The sequence below is a fragment of the Thamnophis elegans genome, chromosome 5 (assembly GCF_009769535.1).
Source record: "Thamnophis elegans isolate rThaEle1 chromosome 5, rThaEle1.pri, whole genome shotgun sequence".
Taxonomy (NCBI): Eukaryota; Metazoa; Chordata; class Lepidosauria; order Squamata; family Colubridae; genus Thamnophis; species Thamnophis elegans.
Window position 1 is genome coordinate 70823257 of NC_045545.1, and position 21134 is coordinate 70844390.

The following is a 21134-nucleotide window of genomic DNA, read 5'->3' on the forward strand; positions in this document are numbered from 1 at the left end:
GAAAAACAATGAAATGATTACAATGTGTATCAGGCTAACTCTGTTGGCTACTGATTGTCAGCAGCTCAGCAATTCAATCCTGACCAGCTCAAGGTCAACTCAGCCTCCCATCCTTCATTCATATATATCATTCATCAGAAGGATCGTCATAATTTCATAGTATATGAAAAATATCTCTCTAACTGTGAAACACTCTAAAAAATCATATTGTACTTATGGTCAAGTTTAATCTGGAATTGCCAGAACGTACAAGCAAAATCCTTCCTTCCTTCCTTCCTGATTCTTCAGGGGCAGCATTATTTTCTATCTCAATTTTTTTTTGTTAACAAGAACACAAATTTACCAAGATCAAATAGCAGGATTTCTTTGAACATAGTTTGTGAATATCAAAGGATTCAGAAAACTTTGTTACAAAAACATTATAACTAAAATATACATTTAATAGTAAATAAATAAAATACACACTGTATTTAAACTATCATTTTGTAAAGCAATACTTTTTATAATCAATATTCACTCTGAACTCTTTTGTCAAGTTCTGAAAGAACATGTCCATTTTATGATCAAGTATTCCAGCCATCACAAATTGTTATGTCACAATCTCTCTAACTCACATTGAACTATTCCTGATCATACAATTACTTTGATATGAAGAAAATTGGAATTTCTAGGGAGAGTAAAAACATATCTTAATGTTTATAATTTATTATCTTTCCCACCATGTGAAGGAACAGGAAGAAAACATTTTATTTTCTGACAGAGAACTGTTAAAAGTTCAGAACCAAGTCAAAATATTTTGGTACCTGAAGCAGAATAGAAAGTGATTCTGTCTATCTATTCATGCTATGATATTATGCAGCTGACAATTTATTACTCTTGTGTGATATTCAAACTCTGGTGCTTTAAGGTGCCAAATAATAGAAGCAGTGCTATACAAACAATTTCAAGAAATCCTTCTCATATCTTTTTGACCAGAAAGAATGTGGCAGTGAAAACACATTATCCCAAAAAGCTAATATCTAAATGGATGTCACAGTAATAAGAAAACACAGCAAGTATAAATGTGCAACTTCACTTTTTATTTAGTGAAACGTCAGCATTCAACTTTAAATCCATGTAATTTTTCTGTGGTTAATGTCCTCATAAATACTTCCCTTCACAGTAAAACAGATGTTCAATCATGGATTTCCTTCTTAGTTGGAACTAGGCACAATTTAAATGCTGGAAAATCTTTCTTTTATAGCTCCAAGGCTACATTAACATCTACAAAGAAAAGGGGCAGACACTAATATGGAAGTTGCATGAAGCACAGCAGATGCAGAACATCCTATTAAAGAGTTATTTGGTTACATGACAATCTCTCAGGAGTACTGACATCTGTATTAAAAACTCTTGTCACAGAACTAAGGCTGAGCCTCAAATATTATAACAAACAACAAACAATCTATAATTATCAGAAATTGTGACTTAGTTAAAACAATTCTTTACAAAACCAGTGTTGATTGCAGGCTGTAGTATATTTCAGAAGCATAGGTTTTTAAAAGTTAAACAGGAAATGAAGCATGCATGATGATCACCAATAATGAGCTGGGTGAGATGTTATTATCCACATTCTCACTGTGTATGCCACCTGCAGCATCTAGAGCAACTCTTTCCTCTCTCAAAAGCTATTTCCTGATTGCTAAGGCTGGTGCAGTTTCTTTTGGGAAAAAAAAAGTCTATTCACCAAGATGGGAAGAAAACAAAGGAAGCTCAGAACATTACTTGAAGGCCACCAACAAGATACAATTGAATGTATGAAAGGCAGCCATTTTAGTGCCATTTTGAGGGATATTTTTCAGCCCTTAAAATAGAGACAGAGCTTGCAAAAGTAATAGTAGGGGGAAATACTTAAACAATTAGCTTTTTCTCCTTTGCCTTGCTTTTTACTTCAGTGTTACAACAGTTGTTTCTGGCTGCATTATTCCTTAATATTCCTCCTTCCCATTATGATATTACAACAGAGATTAAGAATTCAAGTTACCCATCTACCTACCTGCCCCAGACAACCTAGCACCAATTGTAATAGATAATGATAGCTGTAGTCCAACTCCATTCTCTTATCTGTACCAAAACCTTTGGGGCAGGGGTTGCAGGTGTTGTGATGGTGGTATAGGTTCCTAAAATAGCCCTGTCTCTAAATGGAGCAAACTTATATTTATTTATCTACAAAGCCATTCTTACTCTGCCCTTTCCTATACAGTAATAAAGTTTCAAAGAAGAAAAAGCTTCCCATGATACCGGGAGAAGCTTTCATCATCTGATTTTTATTTATAAATATTAAAAGATTTATCTACTGCCTCCCATAAAGTATCTCAAAGGACCTTGCAATCAAATTCAAAAAAGAATAAAGCAACATCAAATAAAAAGTTATTGTAAAAGTGCTACATTAAAAATGGATAGGAAATAAAAACCTGCCTCTACTACTCAAACAGGAAAGATGCAATTGAAAATATGGACAATGTATCATAAGTGTTCCTTAGTTATTGAGGAGAGAGCTTTCCAAAGAGTAGATATAACCTCAAAGAACTGGCATTTTAATGAATGACCATAAGAAGACAATCAACGTTCATGGCATACCAAATAGATTCTGCTGGGATGGTGTTGAGCACCAAGTGGAGGAGGTGATCCCTCCAAGTAACCCAGTGCCACACTCCATAAAAACAGCAATTTGACTTACATCTAGGAACAAATAGAGAATTGATACAGAACCTGGATCACAGATATTATGTGCTTATGCTGATGTCTACCAGCCAGCACATGGGCCGTTACATTCTGGCTGTTATATTACATTCCATAAAGCCCAATGGAAACTTTTGGATGATCCTCAAAAGCAACCCCATGTACAATGCATTGCAATAGAACAGACAGGTGTGGGGAGAGCATGACTGATTGTTCCAAAGTCCTTGGATTTTGAGTGGGTCACAACTGAAGTACCAGATGAAACTGGTACACTAATTAACTATGGTATCTGTCTTCCTATGTAACAATAGCTATATTTCCAGGAGAACCCCCAAATCACAGACTTGCTTTCTCAGAGGCAATGTCACCTCACCAAGAGACAGGACCAGGTATACTATGTAGCAGAGAATCTATTAAAAAAAAAACCTCTCTCACACTTGGGTTCAATTTCAGCCTGTTTTGCCCTTTCAACACTCTCCCAGCTTCTAGACATTGGAACAAGACATTGATACCCTCTCTTGAATAGACTGGGATAGCAATGTGCAATCAAATTATTATTAGCATAGTGCTAATAGTGTAATCTGACCAATGTCTGGGATCTTTCAATAACTTTGTGTAGATGTTAGAAAGCAGGGGAAAATAATCTAAACTTAGGTCACTCCACAAGAAAGCACCTACTTGGTAGTCTCTCCCTATCCACTAACCCTGCTACTCAAATAAGAACCATCTAATGAGGAATGCACTACCCTTCTCTAAATTGTGATGGAGGTCATCCACAAAAACAATCATGGACATCTCCATCTCATGCCAAGTCTGAGCATTAACTTGAAAGAGACTAGGCAATCCGTTTCATCTTGAATGCTTTGTAGCTATATACTAAGCTCAGTATCAATAGTTTTCTGATGGAATAAAAGTTTAGAGACCAGATGATAGATCTCAAAAATATGTGGCTCCAGAAAAGGCAGGCAGTTGACCTCACTCCTTCCAAAATGATGCATTAAATACTTCCCAGATCCAGTTTGTTACAGCCCCATAAAACTGATTAGGAAGCCAGGAGGTGTATGGATCAGGCCAAGAAGTTTCTAGTGACAGCCACACTGTCCACTTCCTGAGCTCCAAAGTAAAAAAAGAGCCCAAACGATCCTTTTTAAGCACCCACCAGGGAAAAAAAACTTTATCCATAAAGAACCTGAGTGGACTATTTTAATACTGTTCATCCTACAGGATTTTATGCTGATTGTTAATCTCATTTGTCCATGGCAGTGAGCAAGTGGGAATTCATTCCATATCCATATCACTAGATAAAAGTAATATGAGGTCCAAAATGCAGCCTTGCAACAGGAAGGTAATTTATGTGATATTCAAGTCCAAGGATATTTAGGGCTTTATAGAACAGTAATTTAAAATGGACATTTTTGTCAGGAAGAGGAAAAAAAAAAGTAGCGTCATAATGCCAGTGACAGATGCTTTCTCCATTCATGAAATTAAAAAATCAGTGTGCACAATGCAAGTAATGACTCTCACCCTTCAGGCATGCTCCACTTCTCAAACTTTTACTAACTAGAAATATATTTTTTAAAAAATCAGCTTCACCCACATCAGATTCAGGGTGATTACCAGGACTCTATATAACCATTATATATTTCCTTATTGAAAGAAATTTCTTATTTTTTAACTGCATGTGCTACTTTAGGTGGCTGAGAGACGCTCTGATCTTTTTAATATATCATAAAGAGTTTAAGGCACACTTTGTTGTCTAAAACAGCTCACTGAGAGCAGGGATTTTAATCAGGAATTATGAAACACTACTTGGTTAAATAGTCAGCATACTTAAGCAGAGAAAAAGATGCATGTTTCCACTCTGATATTATTAAAGTGGATTTATTAATATTAATTTTGCACTGAGAAAATTAAATCTTTTAGAAATGCAATTGCTTAATGCTTAAGACTTAATTTATTATGTACAAAGCAGAAAGTCCAGGCTGTTTTGAGTAACAAATTCACACTTTTCAAAACATGCTTTAGGAAGAGAAAATAAACAGAATTGAATTTAAAAGAATGCATCTAGATTATTGCTTCGCTTTTTGCTAAGAATTACCCAGAACGTAAAGAGTACAATATAACCTATCACATAATAAAATGAAATCCTTATTCCACAAATAATTGTAAAATTATGCTGGACAATAACTGGACAATTAAAGAAAAAAGTAGAAAGGCAAAGACAGGATATCAATCTCTTTCCTCTGTTGTTACAAAATAACTTCTAGGTATTGTAAAGAATTCGTAAAGGATTCTTACCAGCACATTTTGTCCTTGTTGTGAGGGGAGGCCCAGGGGGTCCAGTTCCCCCTTCTCCAGGACGGGTAAGAAGCACTCTGATCTCATATTCCACATCAGGGTCAAGATGCCATAACTTGTAATTGGGAGAATCCACAATGTGGGTTTCGGCCCAGTTCCCATTGGTTGTACGGTATTCTACCTCTTTCAGGATGATGGGCCCATCACCAATGATGGAGTTGGCATTTGGTTTGATCCATAGGTACGTGGCTCCAACTGCTAGAAGTTCTGGAGGAGCAATAGGAGTGGGTGGTTCTGAAAGAAGTAACAACAAAAAGAGATCTATAAACACTCTGGGGTGATTGGTTTTTTGTTTTTTCTCCCTCTATTTGAAAAAAAATATGTGCAATGTAAAAGAAACAATAGGTTATTTACAAGCATTACCTAGAGGAAAGAAAAGGAGAAATAGAAATATTTATAAATAATATAAATAATATATTTATTAAAATACCCATCCAGACTTCAGCACTGGAACAAATTGTTTTATTTTCAAGAAATTGTTTATGTAGAAGAAGCAACTCCTTTGATAAATCATACCTCTCAAATAATCACATTTGAAATAATTTTGTAGTTGGGTTCAGGTACCCTACCCAGTACAAAGAATACAATTGCAGAGGCTTCATTAACTTTCAGGGTAAATTCTGAACTGAACTTGCATGCACACTAATTCTCTGACAGTATTTTTTCCATCTGGCAATCTTTAGATGTATTGTGACTTTAATTTCTGAAACCTCCAGTGGTGCTCATGCTGATTATACTGTATATTCTGAGAGTTGCAGTCCTAACAAATCTAAAAAATCCAAGTTGGGGAAAGCTGCTGTTTTCCACAGGCGCTGCCAAAATAGTCAAAAGAACTCCACAAATTCATAATTTGACTGATAAGTAATCCCTGTTTATAAATAATTATGAATAAATGTAAACTGAGGACCAATTTTTGTGGGCATAAATTGCTTCCCTTCCTCTTACAGATATACTTTATGAGTACATTTACATTTTAACTTTATTCTTTTTACAATCATATTGGTATTAAACCTTTAAGCTTGTCGTAACTATTAAGTCACCTAATGCCAAGTGTTAGATTGGGTGAAGGAAGGCACACTCAGGCTTCAGAGTAACAAACAGCTCTTTATTAGCACAAGTCAACTATGTACAATCCAGCGAAGGTTTAGTCTGACGGGATGCCAGGTGCAATGTCCGGAAAAAAAACCCAATGTCTCGCTGCAGAAGCACCATGAACCTGAGAGTGCACCCATTTACGGATGTGCCCTGCGGGAACATAGAGCGGACCCCGATACTTCAAAAGATCCCCTTCCAAAGTCCATGGGGAAGCTGGCCCTACTTCTGCATTTGTTGCTCCACCCATTCGTCACTCCGCTGCGCATCCCATATCAGAGACTGTATGCTCACGGGATAATAAACTGCAGTGCAGGATGCAATGGGTAGAACAGTCCGAGGTGGAAGCGAGTCGCAGGGTTAGAGTTCTCCAATTTCCTAGGCAGGGCATCCGCCCTGGGATTCCACACCCCACAAATGCATGCTACATTGTGCAAATGGGGTATCAAAGCCGCACAAACATGCCAGTTGTCTGACATGATAGTTTGTTGCTGAGGGACGGCCGCAGTCCGCGCAACCCTTCTATTCTTCTTGGGGCAACTCTCTGCCAGGTGTCCAAGATCTCCACAGTAGAAACACAATCCCTCAGCACGTCATCTGTCCATCTCTGTACGTGACATTCGAGGTCTGACAGCACCCAACTCCATGGGCTCCTCCCAGTCCCCTGCAGTCTCTTGATAAACTGGCATTCTAGTGGTCTCCTGGAATGCACGGTGAGGCCTTCGCCTCTGCAGCCGGGCGTCAATCCGGAGGCACAAGTGGACCAACGCGTCGAACGTCGGTGGCATGTCCACCCTCACCAGTTCATCTTGCAAGGCATCAGACAATCCATCTTGGAAAGTGTCCATCAGAGTTGGTTCATTCCACGTTGAATCCTGGCTACGCAGCCTGAATTCACTTACATAGTCTTGCAATGAACCATTTCTCTGCTGCAGTGACTTCAGACATCTGGTTGATGTTTCCCCGTTAATGGGATCCTCAAGCATATGCTTAAAGTATTGGCAAAAACCCTGGAAGTCATCCAAAAAAGGGCTTGGCTGAGTTAATAAGGGGGTAGCCCAATGGGCAGCTGTGCCTAAGAACAAACTAATAATGAATCCCACCTTTGTCCGGTCAGTGAAAAAGTCCTCCGCTCTCAAACTCAGGAACAGCGGCAAACATGGCCTGATTCCCATCAAATTTATCTGGCAGGGCTACTGGGCACTTCCTCCTTGGCTGGGGTTTTTTTTTTTGCAGCTCTCTGCAGCTGAGAAATTTGGTCAGCCAATACTGCAATTTGCTGGGTCAGTCTGGCGTTTTCAGTGTAAAGCTGCTCCATATTTTTATGAATGGAAGTTTGTCATGGCAGAAGTCAAACTGTTCTGACCCCCACTTAGCCCGTTCAAAAACTACAGCCACACAAAGCTTGCAAAGGAATGTCTTTATCAGTCCCGGCTCAAGCTGGCTACAAGCCCAAAATAAACATAAATGGCTCTTACAAAAAGTCTTCACTTAAACTAAATACCAAACAGAGTTACGTGAATCCAGACACTTAGCTAAAGGCTTCTCTGAATGGTTACACACGAACGGAGAACGATGAAGGAACGTTGACTTCTGCAACTAAGGTGTGGCACCATCAGTCTTTTATCTGCAGGAGAAGACCCTAACAAGCAACAGCTGCTCATTATCCTGCATCCCGAAACAACTCACAGGTTTCTGCTGAGTCACAACAGGTATGCTTCTGGGCTTCCAGGTTGTAGCGAGGCAATCGCTTCTGCAGATCTTGGTGATGTGCCCCTTGCACTCGCAGCGTTGATAGATGGCATCACGGAAATGGCAATGTGTTCTGAGGTGGTTTCCTCCACAGCCAGTGCAAGGCAGGAAACATGGTTCAAATTTTCGTGCCGGCTTGATGCGATCAATGCGCATGCAGTAGCTGTCATCTTTGCTCTCCGAGCCTTCAGGCTCTGTGGCCTCATGATGAACACCTGCGTTCTTCCATGCACTCTTTGGACTATGTTGCAGGGTTTCCATTGATTTAATTGAAGACTGAGTAGCCCTGGCTTCATCTAGGGCAATTTGGAGAGTAAGATTAGTTTTGGCTAATAACCTCCTCTGCAGGCCAATGTCCCCAACACCACATACGATGCGGTCAAGTAGTAGTTCATCAAGATCTCTAAACTTGCAGTACGCTGCAGTCTTTCTGAGCACCGCAACATATTCATTGGTTACGGATGTTGAATTCATGCCTCTAGATGTATTTAGACTGTATGGGAGTGTAGTGTGTCCTCAGTGTCTGTTGTAGAACCAACCAAGTGACCAATTGGAGTGGCATTGGCTCAGACAAATACTTCACGGTCTCGAACACCTCTGGTCCACAGTAGCTCAGGAACATATTCTTTTTCCAGTCTTTAGAAAGGCCCATGAGGTCATTGGCTTCGAGGAAGCAATTGAACCTCATCATGTAGGATTCCCAGTGTTCGGTGGCTGGGTTGTACAGCCAGCCGGTGGGGCGTGCATCTTGTGTTCCTGAGCGCGTTTGAATTTGTCACTCAAAGATGGCTGCTCGATGCCACGCCGTGCTCAAGACTGACTTGCTGGATTGTTGTGTTCTTTCTGTTAGCCTAGTTGCCTTTCAATCCCACCTTCGTCGCCAGTGTTAAATTGGGTGAAGGAAGGCGCACTCAGACTTCAAAGTAACAAACAGCTCTTTATTAGCACAAGTCAACTATGTACAATCCAGTGAAGGTTCAGTCTGACAGCAGCCCCTTTATAGGGAGCTGTCAGACATTCAATCAATCAGATTGAATCTCTGTTCCCGCCAGAACAGAGGACCTTGGTATAAACCATTACCAATGTTTCTGGTATCTAACACCAAGGAAACATATTGTTCAGGTAAATATATAACCATCACACTTAGAACCTTTTCTGACAAATTTTACCATTCCTGGAAGATGGAATGATTTTTAGAAGATAAATGAGAATGCTGATAAAAGTGGATGACCATAGGAAAACTAGGGGTAGACATAATGTTCCAAGAGTAGACACACAAGACATTTACATTCAGCCTGGGTTCCTGCACAAACATAGGGGTCTTTTATCATTTGTTTCAACTGAATCATCATCAACATGCCTGAAACTTGCATTGTCCCAAACCAGATCTATGAATATTAATAAATTGTTCTCCTTCTGGCAATATAAACTATAATTGCACAGAGCCTAATATGAACTGGGGCCACAGCATGTAATAAATATTAAAGACTTCTTACATTCCCCTCACATTCCCAGATCCCAGTCTAAATCTGGTTCCTGAAACAAAGTTCTCAATAAAATGAAATTAGTGGAAAAACGCTGTATATGAAGCAGCAATACATACACAATAATCCATGTCTATGTCCATTAGAAAAGATGTACATACCTTATTGGTCTTATTCTGTGAACTCTAAGACCATTTTATGACTAAGAACTTGTCCTTAATTAATAGTTTAAATCTCTTATTGATCACAGTATTGGTTCACGCTGAAGCAATCTGTGGGGCAATCTGGATACAAAGGGAGGGGGGTATTTTCAGTGTTTGTGGAGATGCTTATCACACTTGTCAGGACATCCTTAAATCAAACAAGCCTTTCTGTGATTACAAGCCCAAGAAAAGTTGTAGCTTCCTTCAGGAGCAGCTGACAGGTGTGATGAACGTGCCTGTCTTAGGCTCTAAATTACTTTTATCCTATCAAAACTACATCACTATTATAGCTACCATTATTTATTCAGCATATTGATGAAAACTACGGCTTCCCTTGAAGTAAAGGGAAATTATTTTTAAGAGAAACTACTGTGATAGAAGGAAGAACAAAAAAATTAAGATTTTTTTTAAGGACCCCAAACACACACACACACACACACACACACATATATATGTGGGAGGCTTTTTAGTATTGGAGAGCCAGGATTATTTGTGGCCTTTAGATAATTTTGAGCAAAATATTTACATATAAGCTGACTCCATAAAGGCACTTAGTAAGGTGACTATGTCTCCTGTGGTAGAGGGGGCACTGACCTCTTTTGTTTTAAATGTGATCCTTCCAATTAGAATAACTGCATCACTTGGTGGAATTAGCATTTTAAAAAGGTCTCATCAGACCATTTTGCTGAATTATTTATGTCTGCTTTACCAAAGCCACAATAACTAGAAAGAAAGAGGTTCATATGTATATGTGTGAGGTAAAAGCATATATTAGCAAATTAAAACCTACAGAGAACATGGGTAAACTAAGCATTCTGTCTGAATGAGGTTAGCCACACAAAGTTAAATGAAACACTCAGAGAAACTACAGCATCCAAACACTGAGATGGCGCCTCCACAACATCTGATATGCAATTCAAGGTACTCGTGGTCACCCAGATGGACCTTCATGGTAGTGGGCTGGGTTATTTGATCATCTCTCCCCAATGACGTCTACCTGTCCTGTTAGATCCAACAGGAGAGATATGGCATGGATAATATCATTAAAGGAATGCCATCTTGCAGGACTTGGTAAACAAACTCTTTGTGTTGCAATGCCTGTCCTTTGGAACATCCTCCCTCCAGAAATTAGATTGGTTCCACCTCTTCCAGCCCTTGCCTAACCCTGAAGAAAAGGCTGTGTGCTCAGGCATGTGATTGGACTAAGAGCCACAGTGGTACAGTAGTTAGAATGCTGCAGGCTAACTCTGCTGACTGCCAGTTGCCTGCAATTTGGTACTTCGGATCTCACCAGGCTAAGCCTCCCATTCTTCTGAGGTTGGTAAAATAATGACCCAGATTGTGGGGGGCAATATGCTGACTCTGTAAACCACTTACAGCTAGATATAATAGTGAAATAATATAAAAGTCTAAATGCTATATTGTTAGTTGCAGCTCTTAGGAAGGTTATATTAATTGTTGTTGATTGGCTTTTACCTTGATTGCCAGTCATGTATTTTATGTTTGTTTTTTCAAGTGTTGTTAGCCATCACTCTGGTGCCATGGGTGACCATTTTAAATAAATAAATAAGTAAGTAAGTAAGTAAGTAAGTAAGAAAGTAAGTAAGTAAGTAAGTAAGTAAGTAAGTAAGTAAGTAAGTAAATTCTTACTCTTGCATTAAGCACATTCAGAATTCTTATCTCTTCCAAGAAAATGAATTTTAAATATAATGTACAGTATTATTATATTATTTTCTAAAATTTTAACTAAATATTAAATAGTTTAATTAGACATTAAATTAAATAGATTAGGCCATCAAAATAAAATAATTCCTAATATAATCCCTTACTTTAGAAATCCATTGTAAATTTGCCAAATTGGTATTTGAACTACTATGAGCATTCAGGTACATTTGGTGTAATTATGAGAGATATTCTTTCTCTCTCTCTCTCCTCACTCTCTCTTTATCTCTTTCTCCCCAGGTAGCTACCAAGAAAGGGATTTTGAACAACATAATAGAAAACTTGCAAAAGTGTGTGTTTTGCTTATTCCTTTCATTGGAAACAGCTACAGTGCTATCATCAGAAATGAATAGGGTACAACAAAAGGCAAAGTAATATATACTGGCACATGAAAGTGAACTGTAGTTCCAAGTCTACTATCAGTAATTTCAAAATTGGGAAGCAATTTAGAAAAGTAATATTCAGCATTCAGCCTAGCTCATGTATTTTAGCCAATGCTGATCGCTTCTGTATTTTTTTTCTTACCTATCATTTTTATTTGATGGAAAAGAAATAGATTTTAGGAGGATTGTATTAAATTTATAAAAGAAAAATAGTGAAATTTACAGGGATGCACTGAACAGTGTGCAAGTGAAGGTAAAACTGCTTAATAGATACCATACATCTTGTAAAACTCCACTTTGCGTTTCAAAAAGAAATAAGTCAAAGTAGTCTAATCCACATTAGTATGAAGGAGAATACTAATCCTTCTCATCAAGTTTCTTTTTCAGAAGAAAGATTTTAACCCCAACAAGTTTGTTTTCCAATTTCCATTAATATATATTTATCCATTCTGTCATTTAGGAATTAGTCTGCATTTCTCTCATACTAATTCTCATTAGTCTGATGAAAAGTAAATTCACAAACTCTCATGTCTGTGGTCTGTGGATAATGGGGGTGCCTAGGTACACCCACGTTACACCTATCCTCCGCGAGCTGCACTGGCTCCCCATTGGTCTCTGGACACGCTTCAAGGTGCTAGTCGTTACTTTTAAAGCCCTACATGGTTTAGGACCTGGCTACCTGAGAGACCGCCTCCTGCCATTTACCTTCCAGAGACCAATAAGATCACACAGATTAGGCCTCCTCCGGATTCCATCTGCTGGTCAATGTCGGCTGGTGACTCCCCGAGGGAGGGCCTTCTCTGTAGCTGCTCCGGCCCTATGGAACAATCTCCCCGTGGAGATCTGGACCCTTACTACTCTTCCGGCCTTCTGCAAAGCGATTAAGACCTGGCTGTTCCAGCAGGCCTGGGGCTGTTGATTTTATCCAGCCCCACTCTAAGCTGTATGTATGTTGTGCAATTTTAATGTTTGTTCTTTTTAATTTTTATATGTCCCCCCCCCCGTTTTTATCTGTAAGCCGCCCAGAGTCTCTAGGGAGTGAGCGGCATATAAATGCTAATAAAACCTAAACCTAAACTTTTCACAGGCCAAGTGATATGATTCATTGTACATTCAATCTCTATAGCAGTTTGTAGAGTGTCTGGGTTCCCATAGTTTAGTTAAGTCTCAGGGCAAGAAATTAAAAGGTGGGGGAGGGAGGATTTCAGAAATTGTTGGAATACCATTCCCTCCATTGGAGAAAAACTTTATTCGTTTTTTTTTTTGCTGCTCATAAATTGGCCAAGAAATCCCCCCCCCCCCATGTACTGAGTTTTAAACAAATTTGTCCAGTGGAGTTTTTCAGGTAGAAAAAGCTGGGAATTATGCAAAAGCACATTGAGGAGAATATAGGTATTTCACTTAGTGACTGCCTTGTTTAGATAGTGACTGTTGAATTATGGCAGTGCTAAAAAAACAACAACTTAGAAACGTTCCTCAAATTCATGACTTTTACAGCATCTCTGCTCTTATTTTCACTTGCTTGTTTACACCATAACAAATTATTCCCAAAGAGAAAGAAGCCCAGTTCAACTGAAGCACAGTAAAGATGAAGTAAAATTGTAAGCACAATTGCAGCCAATTGAGTTTCATTTAATAACCCCTTCACTTAATGACTAAGTTTCCTGTCACAATTGTGGTTGCTAAACAAGGACTCCTTGTGGCAGGAAGAATGTCACCTACTATTTCACAGCAACACATAGTTAATTTGATGCCATTAAGTCAGATTCAGCTCTGTGATGACATGGACAAATATTCATTATCTCAACCTGTCCTAGTAAGTTTTTCAAAGACATTTCAGTATCCTCTTTTTATCCCATCCATCCAGTTTATTTAATGTCTAGTCCTCCACTTTTCTCATCACTGATAAATATTATTTTTCCAAATCCATCATCTGCTAACCTCACATGTCCGACTTCTGTGAGTTTCTGCCAGTCACTTCAAGGGCGAAATCAGTCTTTGTTTGGTCTACTGTAATACAGTAGACACAGATCTTCAACCAAAACAATCTGATATCAAATTTTAAAGTCACATGTTAGGAAAATAAAATACATAAACAAATAATAAAGCTATTTAAAATGGTATTAATTGTACCATTAAATTGTTCATGATTTCAACAATATTTCAGAGCGATATGACAGAGAGCACATATATTTTATCATATTTCCAGACAAGTGAAATTAATTTCAATTGTCAATGGAAATGTAATAATGAAACAGATATATGCTTGATAGGGAAAGTTGTGGAGAAGGCGTTCTCATTGCAGCTTCAAAATACAATGGATGAAACAGATTATCTGGAACCCTTTCAACTGGAATTCAGCCAGAATATGGGTCAGATGGCACTGATCACCCTCTTGGATATCCTCTGGCAGGAATAGGATGAGGGTTGGTCATCCATTGTTCCTCTTCTAGACCTTTTAGTGGCTTTCATTACCATTGATCGTGGTATTTTTCTGGATCAGCTCTGGGGGTTGAGGTTAGATGATATAGTGTTGTTAATATTCTTCTTCTTTCTCTAGATCCAATCAGCAATGATGAGGGAGAATATAGAATAGAATATGGAATAACAGAGTTGGAAGGGACCTTGGAGTCTAGTCCAACCGCCTGCCTAGTGAGGAGCCACAAGGCTTATTTCTCTCCTCTCTTTACATGAGATCCCTGAGAGAGGTTATCTGGTGGTTTGGATTGAGTATATTGTATTCATCAGAATGTGGAAAAAAAACTAGCTTTATATCTCCATTCCAAAATGCCTGATTGTGCCATGAATATTCTGTCCCACTGGAGGTCAGGATGGGATGCAACAGGCTTTGGCTCAAGTCAAAGTCAAGACTGAGTAGTTTTAGGTATTTGAAGCTTCTGGTGCCAGGAATTTTCCACTTTGGTTTCTGAATAGGCAGGGTTGTTTCCAGCAGACCCAGACTGCACAAACTGGGGATAATCCTGGATTCTAGGCTCCGACTCCAAAAGTTGTTACAGCACAACTGACTAAAACTCAAATACTAACGTTATCCAGAAAATCAGCTTTAATCCTCACTGTTAATAAAATATATTAATAGAAGACACAAACTACCCTGAAGGAAGTTATTTTAAAATTTTGAAATATGACATTATAAGATCATTGTATAGAAATTAATAACGATATGAACATTAATTTTCCTTGAAGAGAATTTACAGATTAAAATATGGGCTACTGATATGGTCTCAAAGGACATTTCTTATGTCCTTGAAAGCTAGCTAGAATAAACAATTTACTAAGATAAACCAAACTGGTAAAATAGCAAGCAGATATATTTTATATGCCTAAGAGTTACTGATTATTTAGAACGCTGCATTCAGTTTCTAAAAAGGTAGAAAAACCTTCTAAGACAGGGGTGTCAAACTGGCGGCCTGTAGGCTAGATGGATCACACGCAGGCAACACCCACCCCAGTTCCGCAAAGGCAAAACATGATCGAGTTTGACACCCGTGTTCTAAGATATTTAATGTATTAGTACCTAGTCAACAAAAGATATGACTCAAAAAATCCAAGGAAGAAATCTCAAATGTGAAGAACATATATAGTTCTCTATTTAATCCAGCTCCTCTTTTCTAGTGACAAAACTTTCAGTATCCCAAACAATGGATGTGTATAATTTTCTTTCCTTAGGTTTCTCCTTCATAAATCTGTTTTACTGCACTGTAGTCCAGAATGTTTTGGGAGTGTTGCTGTGTAGAAACAAAATTACATTTCCCAGATCAGAAATTCATCCTCAGATAAGGTGGACCGCCAAGACAGGGTAATCAACGCAGGAAGTTCCACTTCTAAGAAGTGATAAGAAAGAAGAAGAATCCACCACTCCTAACCCTAGGCTGTGTAACTCTGACTTAGAAATGAATGCTTAACTAGAAATGCTGCCTCCTCATGTGACAAATTAGAGATTACTAGTGCTGGCAGTCACAGCCAGCTGTGCTTAGACAGAAGCTGAGAACTTCATGTGTTTAAGCTCTTTTCACAAAGCTTTTTAAAAAAAGTTTAATGTTAGACTCTAAATGCTATCTTGCTTCATGATTACTAGTAATCCAAAGTGACCAAGGATCTAGCACTTTTGTCAAAAGGACAAAAGCAGCACCACAATTCCATCCCTTTCATTTATGCATGTTATGTCACGATGTATATACAAAATGTGTGAAATTTGCATCACATAAATAATGCTTTTGTACTTTACCTATTCTTGATCCCTTCTCGTGGATACTTCTGGTGGGAAATTTGCCATTATTATCATTTTGGGCTCTGTACTTTTGTCTTTAACTTAAAAAAAAACCTACATCTGTGTGGTTAAAAAAAAATTATATGGGTTGCCTGTTATATATGCAAATGTTCCCTGTTACCAGCTCTCTGATTGGCTGGTCATTTGACAGTTGCTTTGGGCTCGAGTATAAATACCCTGACAGTTGCAGGGACGTTTTGAATCGCTTGTCATCTCGCAATAAACATCTTACTCTCTGATTCCATGGCTCCTACATCTATCTCTCACAACATATTTAAAACTGGCGACGAGGATGGGATATGCGATTCCCGCAGAGCCTGGAAAACAACAACGAAGAATAAGCCAGTCGCGGCCCCGTGAAAATCAGACACAAAAGCCACAACAGAGAACCAATGGCCAGCATGCACTCAGCAGCAGCAGTAGCCACCGTGAAGCCTTCCATCTACGCCAACTTGAAGGACGAGCCACGCCAACTCCAAGGACGAGCCATCTACGCCAACTTGAAGGACGAGCCACGCCAACTCCAAGGACGAGCCAAAGACCGTGAAGGCCAACCTTGGCTGGAACTGCCTGCCTGTCTGCAGCCGCTGCTGCCATCCATCTCCTCACAGCTTTCTATCTGCATAATGCAAAGTGTCTGCAGCTGCTGCTGCCTGGAGCCTCCGCTGCTCCACCTGCATTACAAAGCTGCCTACCTCCCAAGGCCACCTGCCTTACAAAGCTGCCTACCTCCCAAGGCCACCTGCCTTACAAAGCTGCCTGCCTCCCAGCTCCACCTTCTGCAAGGTTTACACGTTGACTCCACCGCTGACCAACAACTGGGAGAAGCGAGGCCTGGCACTGGACGGGAAGCTGAAGCACAAGGACACCAACCTGCCTCCAAAAACCAAAGTTACCGACAGGCTTGGACTTTCTTTGCACACAAAGCAAATAACTGGGGGGGGGGGGGAAGGAGTGTTATATATGCAAATGTTAGAGGAGTGTTGAGTATGCAAATAACTGGGGGGAAGGAGTGTTATATATGCAAATGTTCCCTGTTACCAGCTCTCTGATTGGCTGGTCATTTGACAGTTGCTTTGGGCTCGAGTATAAATACCCTGACAGTTGCAGGGACGTTTTGAATCACTTGTCATCTCACAATAAACATCTTACTCTCTGATTCTATGGCTCCTGCGTGTTGAGTATGCAAATAACTGGGGGGAAGGAGTGTTATATATGCAAATGTTCCCTGTTACCAGCTCTCTGATTGGCTGGTCATTTGACAGTTGCTTTGGGCTCGAGTATAAATACCCTGACAGTTGCAGGGACGTTTTGAATCACTTGTCATCTCACAATAAACATCTTACTCTCTGATTCCATGGCTCCTGCGTCTATCTCTCACAACATATTTAAAATTGCCCAACTCAGACAATGCCTCTGGTGGCATTCACAACCATTAAGCAAAGATACAAAAGGATAATAATGCATAATGCAAACTAAAACAAGTAAACACTCATTGGAATTAAAATACTATATCTCACCAACTGGAAATTCTACTAATCCTGAACCAAGCACATGAGGAAAGTTTCCTATTGGATTGTGAAGTAGGAGTACATCCCCTTGGGAGAAGGTGGTCCCACAACCCAATTCTATGTCATGCTGACCTTCAAAAGGTGATAATAAGAATTTTGATTTGCATCCATAAATTTATGCTAAGCTCACAGTATAGAAATGTTATATGTGAATAATGACATACATACATCCTTTGGACCAACTGAAGCTTCCAGATAGACTTCAGGGGCAGCTATCAGAAGGATTGGGTCTCTTTGATTAGGACCATTGGACAGCACCCAGAAGGCACAATAGGACATGGGTGTCAAAGTTGTGGCCTGTGGACTGGATGTGTCACGTGCTGACCCCCTCCCTTGGCTTAAGAGCCAAGAGCCAAGGTGGCGCAGTGGTTAAATGCAGCACTGCAGGCTACTGCTAGATCAGCAGGTCAGCGGTTCAAATCTCACCGGCTCAGGGTTGACTCAGCCTTCCATCCTTCCGAGGTGGGTAAAATGAGGACCCAGATTGTTGGGGGCAATATGCTGACTCTCTGTAAACCGCTTAGAGAGGCCTGAAAGGCCTATGAAGCGGTATATAAGTCCACTGCTATTGCTATTGCTATTGCTCCCAGCCTGATTTAATGAAGGGGGGGAAAGTCCCGATACATCATATGATGCTGCTGTGATGATCCACGTTTGACACTCCTGCAATAGGAGCACAGAAACAGACAGATTTCCCTACTCTTATCACTACAAGTCATAATGAAAACTTTTACCTGTGCACAGCTGAAGTTGCTTTATTTTTTTCCTAGTGATAATCTAGGTATTTCTTCTATCAGGTTACCTTCTGGAGGTTTTCTATAAACAAGGGACACAACCAGGATCTGTGTACAGTGACAGACTGCATAGATATAATCCAATCTGAAATGATTTTTGCCTCATTCCAAGGAGCAACCAAGGCCTCAAGGACCACCCTAAGGTTCCTTTGAAAACCAGTTGAATCCTGGATGGACCAATCAAAGGTTCATCATCACTAAGGAGGGATATGGTGCTATTGTAAACTCTAGGGTCATCAGGGAGTGACAAGGAGCTGAAGTAATATACCCTATTCTAGATCATGTTGCACATAATTAATTTAGCCTGAGGCAGATGAATTAATTCTTATGACTGTTAATTGCTGAATTAAAAATTGAATGTACTCTATATGGTTCCAACATGTCTGGGATGGAAACCTGAGGAAGGCTGTCTTTTTGCTCTCGTACACCTCGGAAGGATGGAAGGCTGAGTTAAACTTGAGGCTGATGAGATTCGATCTGCCAAATTGCAGGCAGCTAGTAGTCAGAAGAAGTATCCTGCAGTACTGTATTCTAACCACTGCATCACTCTTATGCATGAATTATAGATTAAATAAATCATAAATTGTAGTCGAATTAATATATATTTTGAAAGCTAAACCTTGTTTCCAAATCTGAGATTTCAGCCCTGATAACTTTGGTTGAGAATGGAAAAAATGAACAAGGAAACATTCAGAACATATTTTATAATATGCTATCCATTAATGTCCTCCAAACATGGCTAGTATGGTGTCATCACACCATGGCAAGTGTATAGATTTGCTCCAACCCTAATAAATATTTACTACTAATATCCCAGAATGGTAAAATGCATAGTACAGTCCATCATCTACAACTGGAGAAGAAAAACGTTGATTTTGCCTCAGACATTTCTACTATGACAAGAACTGAAACTGGAATGAAGGAACAATTTTATAGTGATTACAAATCTCTCTCTCTCTCCCTCCCTCCCTCTGTATGGTGTGTGTGTGTGTGTGTGTGTGTGTGTGTGTGTGTGTCTGTCTGTCTGTCTGTCTGTCTGTCTCTGTCTCTCTCTCTTTCTCTTTCTCTCTGTATGTAACATGTGCACACATTTGATCCCATTGTTGCAAAAAATTGTAATGTACAGTTCTACAATGTCACTGGAAGATAAAACATTTTTGTACGTGGATGGCCTTGAGGAAAAGATTAGCTTCTTCTTACTTTGAACTATGCTTTATTGCTGACAATTGTAATATCCACATTCCTCAAAACTGAAAACATTTGTACAGTTACTGTATGTTTTATTGCCAAAAAAAAGTTCACTGAATTTAACATTCAGTTTCATATAAATGTGTGGATATATGAAAAAGGAAAATGGGGTTGGATGGTGGGAGAGAGCTTCACTAAGAACATCTATTGCAAGAGAACATGAATATAAGTAATAACTTTATATTATCTTGGACACATAAATCCTGCACGAAATAAATGCCTATATGGTATTTATAAAAATGATAATTAACATATTAGTTGAATTGTTTATTCTTATAGAAAAATATTTCCAATGTCACATTGCATTTTTTGAGGTATACAAAAAATAAAAGATAAAAGAAAACCCCAGCTTGAAAAATTACCCCGACTCCTGTCCCCTATTACATAGTATGTAGGTAATAAAAGTAATCAAGGATGATTTTGTTCTTTTTGCATTGAGACAAAGTGATTCTACTTCTCTGGCCATTTATTGTATGAATGAGCCCTAAAGAAGTAACGGTAAATATTATCCAAAACAGTTTCTGCCAAAGGCTTCTCAATAACTTCACGGTGAATAACAAGATAAAAGCAGCAATAACACAAGATGGACTTCTTCCATTTAGGTTTGAAATGTCAAGGAGCTTTTTCTGGGGAGAAATGGGAACATTGGAGCCTCCTAGTTATTTGTATCAGAGGCAAGAAAATGTCACCACTCTTTCACTTGCTGCTTTATCAGCTTGGTTTTATGACTATTACCTGCCATTAATGTTTCACATTCTCATCTGAGCATTCAATTTAATTTATTGTCCCTAGACTTTATCGGTTATTGGCTTTTCTTGAAACACTTTAATAATCAGTAGCCTGAATTCACTGAATTATGGTATTTATGTTCCCCATTCCAACAAGATATTTCTCGGGGTATGCACTGTAATCATGGTGTTGCTTGCTATCTCCTTGAGCTTCCAATTCTTTTATTTTATTTTAGACATTAAAAGGCTCAGAAATTTTTATTACATGTTTCAGGGGAGGATTAATTCAATATAAAAACCAGAAAAGGGCTGGAAAGTATCTTATTTCAAGCTCAAGATTCATGGTTGTGTGTACTTGGAAGTCACATATTGCCTATATCAAAACTGAACCTTAAATACACCTTAACTATTTAAACAAGTATCAGGATTTCAAACAAGAATAGAGCAAATGACAATCTTAATGAAAATGGGTATAAAGAGGAAATAAATCTGCCTAGCTTGTTTTGCTCAATGTATGATAAGCATATATACTTTTGAAAGCATCAACTGCACTGTAGATTATATTATAAACTAAACTGTGATATAGCTTGTTTAGTTTTGGCTTCAGTTATTGTATGTGTCCAGGATTTAGCAGGATTGGTAAATCATGGCTTACTGTGTTGTAAGAGTCCAATGTTATGTGATTAAGACTATATGAAGCTGTAATTGTGACTTATCTTCAGAGTTCAAACCACTGAGTCAAACCAGTTGACTTCCCACCACTTTGAAGAGATTACCTCTGCAAACTTGC

At 39.0% G+C, this 21134-nt stretch overlaps 1 protein-coding gene across 1 annotated transcript in view; it reads right to left on the reverse strand.

The window, feature by feature from the left end:
• The window catches only part of PTPRT (protein tyrosine phosphatase receptor type T), a 437694-nt gene that overhangs the window by 276307 nt on the left and 140253 nt on the right, over positions 1 to 21134 (reverse strand). Inside the window, exon 7 of the mRNA XM_032218597.1 lies at positions 5020 to 5313. Coding sequence (XP_032074488.1) covers positions 5020 to 5313 — 294 coding nt within the window. The remainder of the gene's footprint in view (positions 1 to 5019; positions 5314 to 21134) is intronic.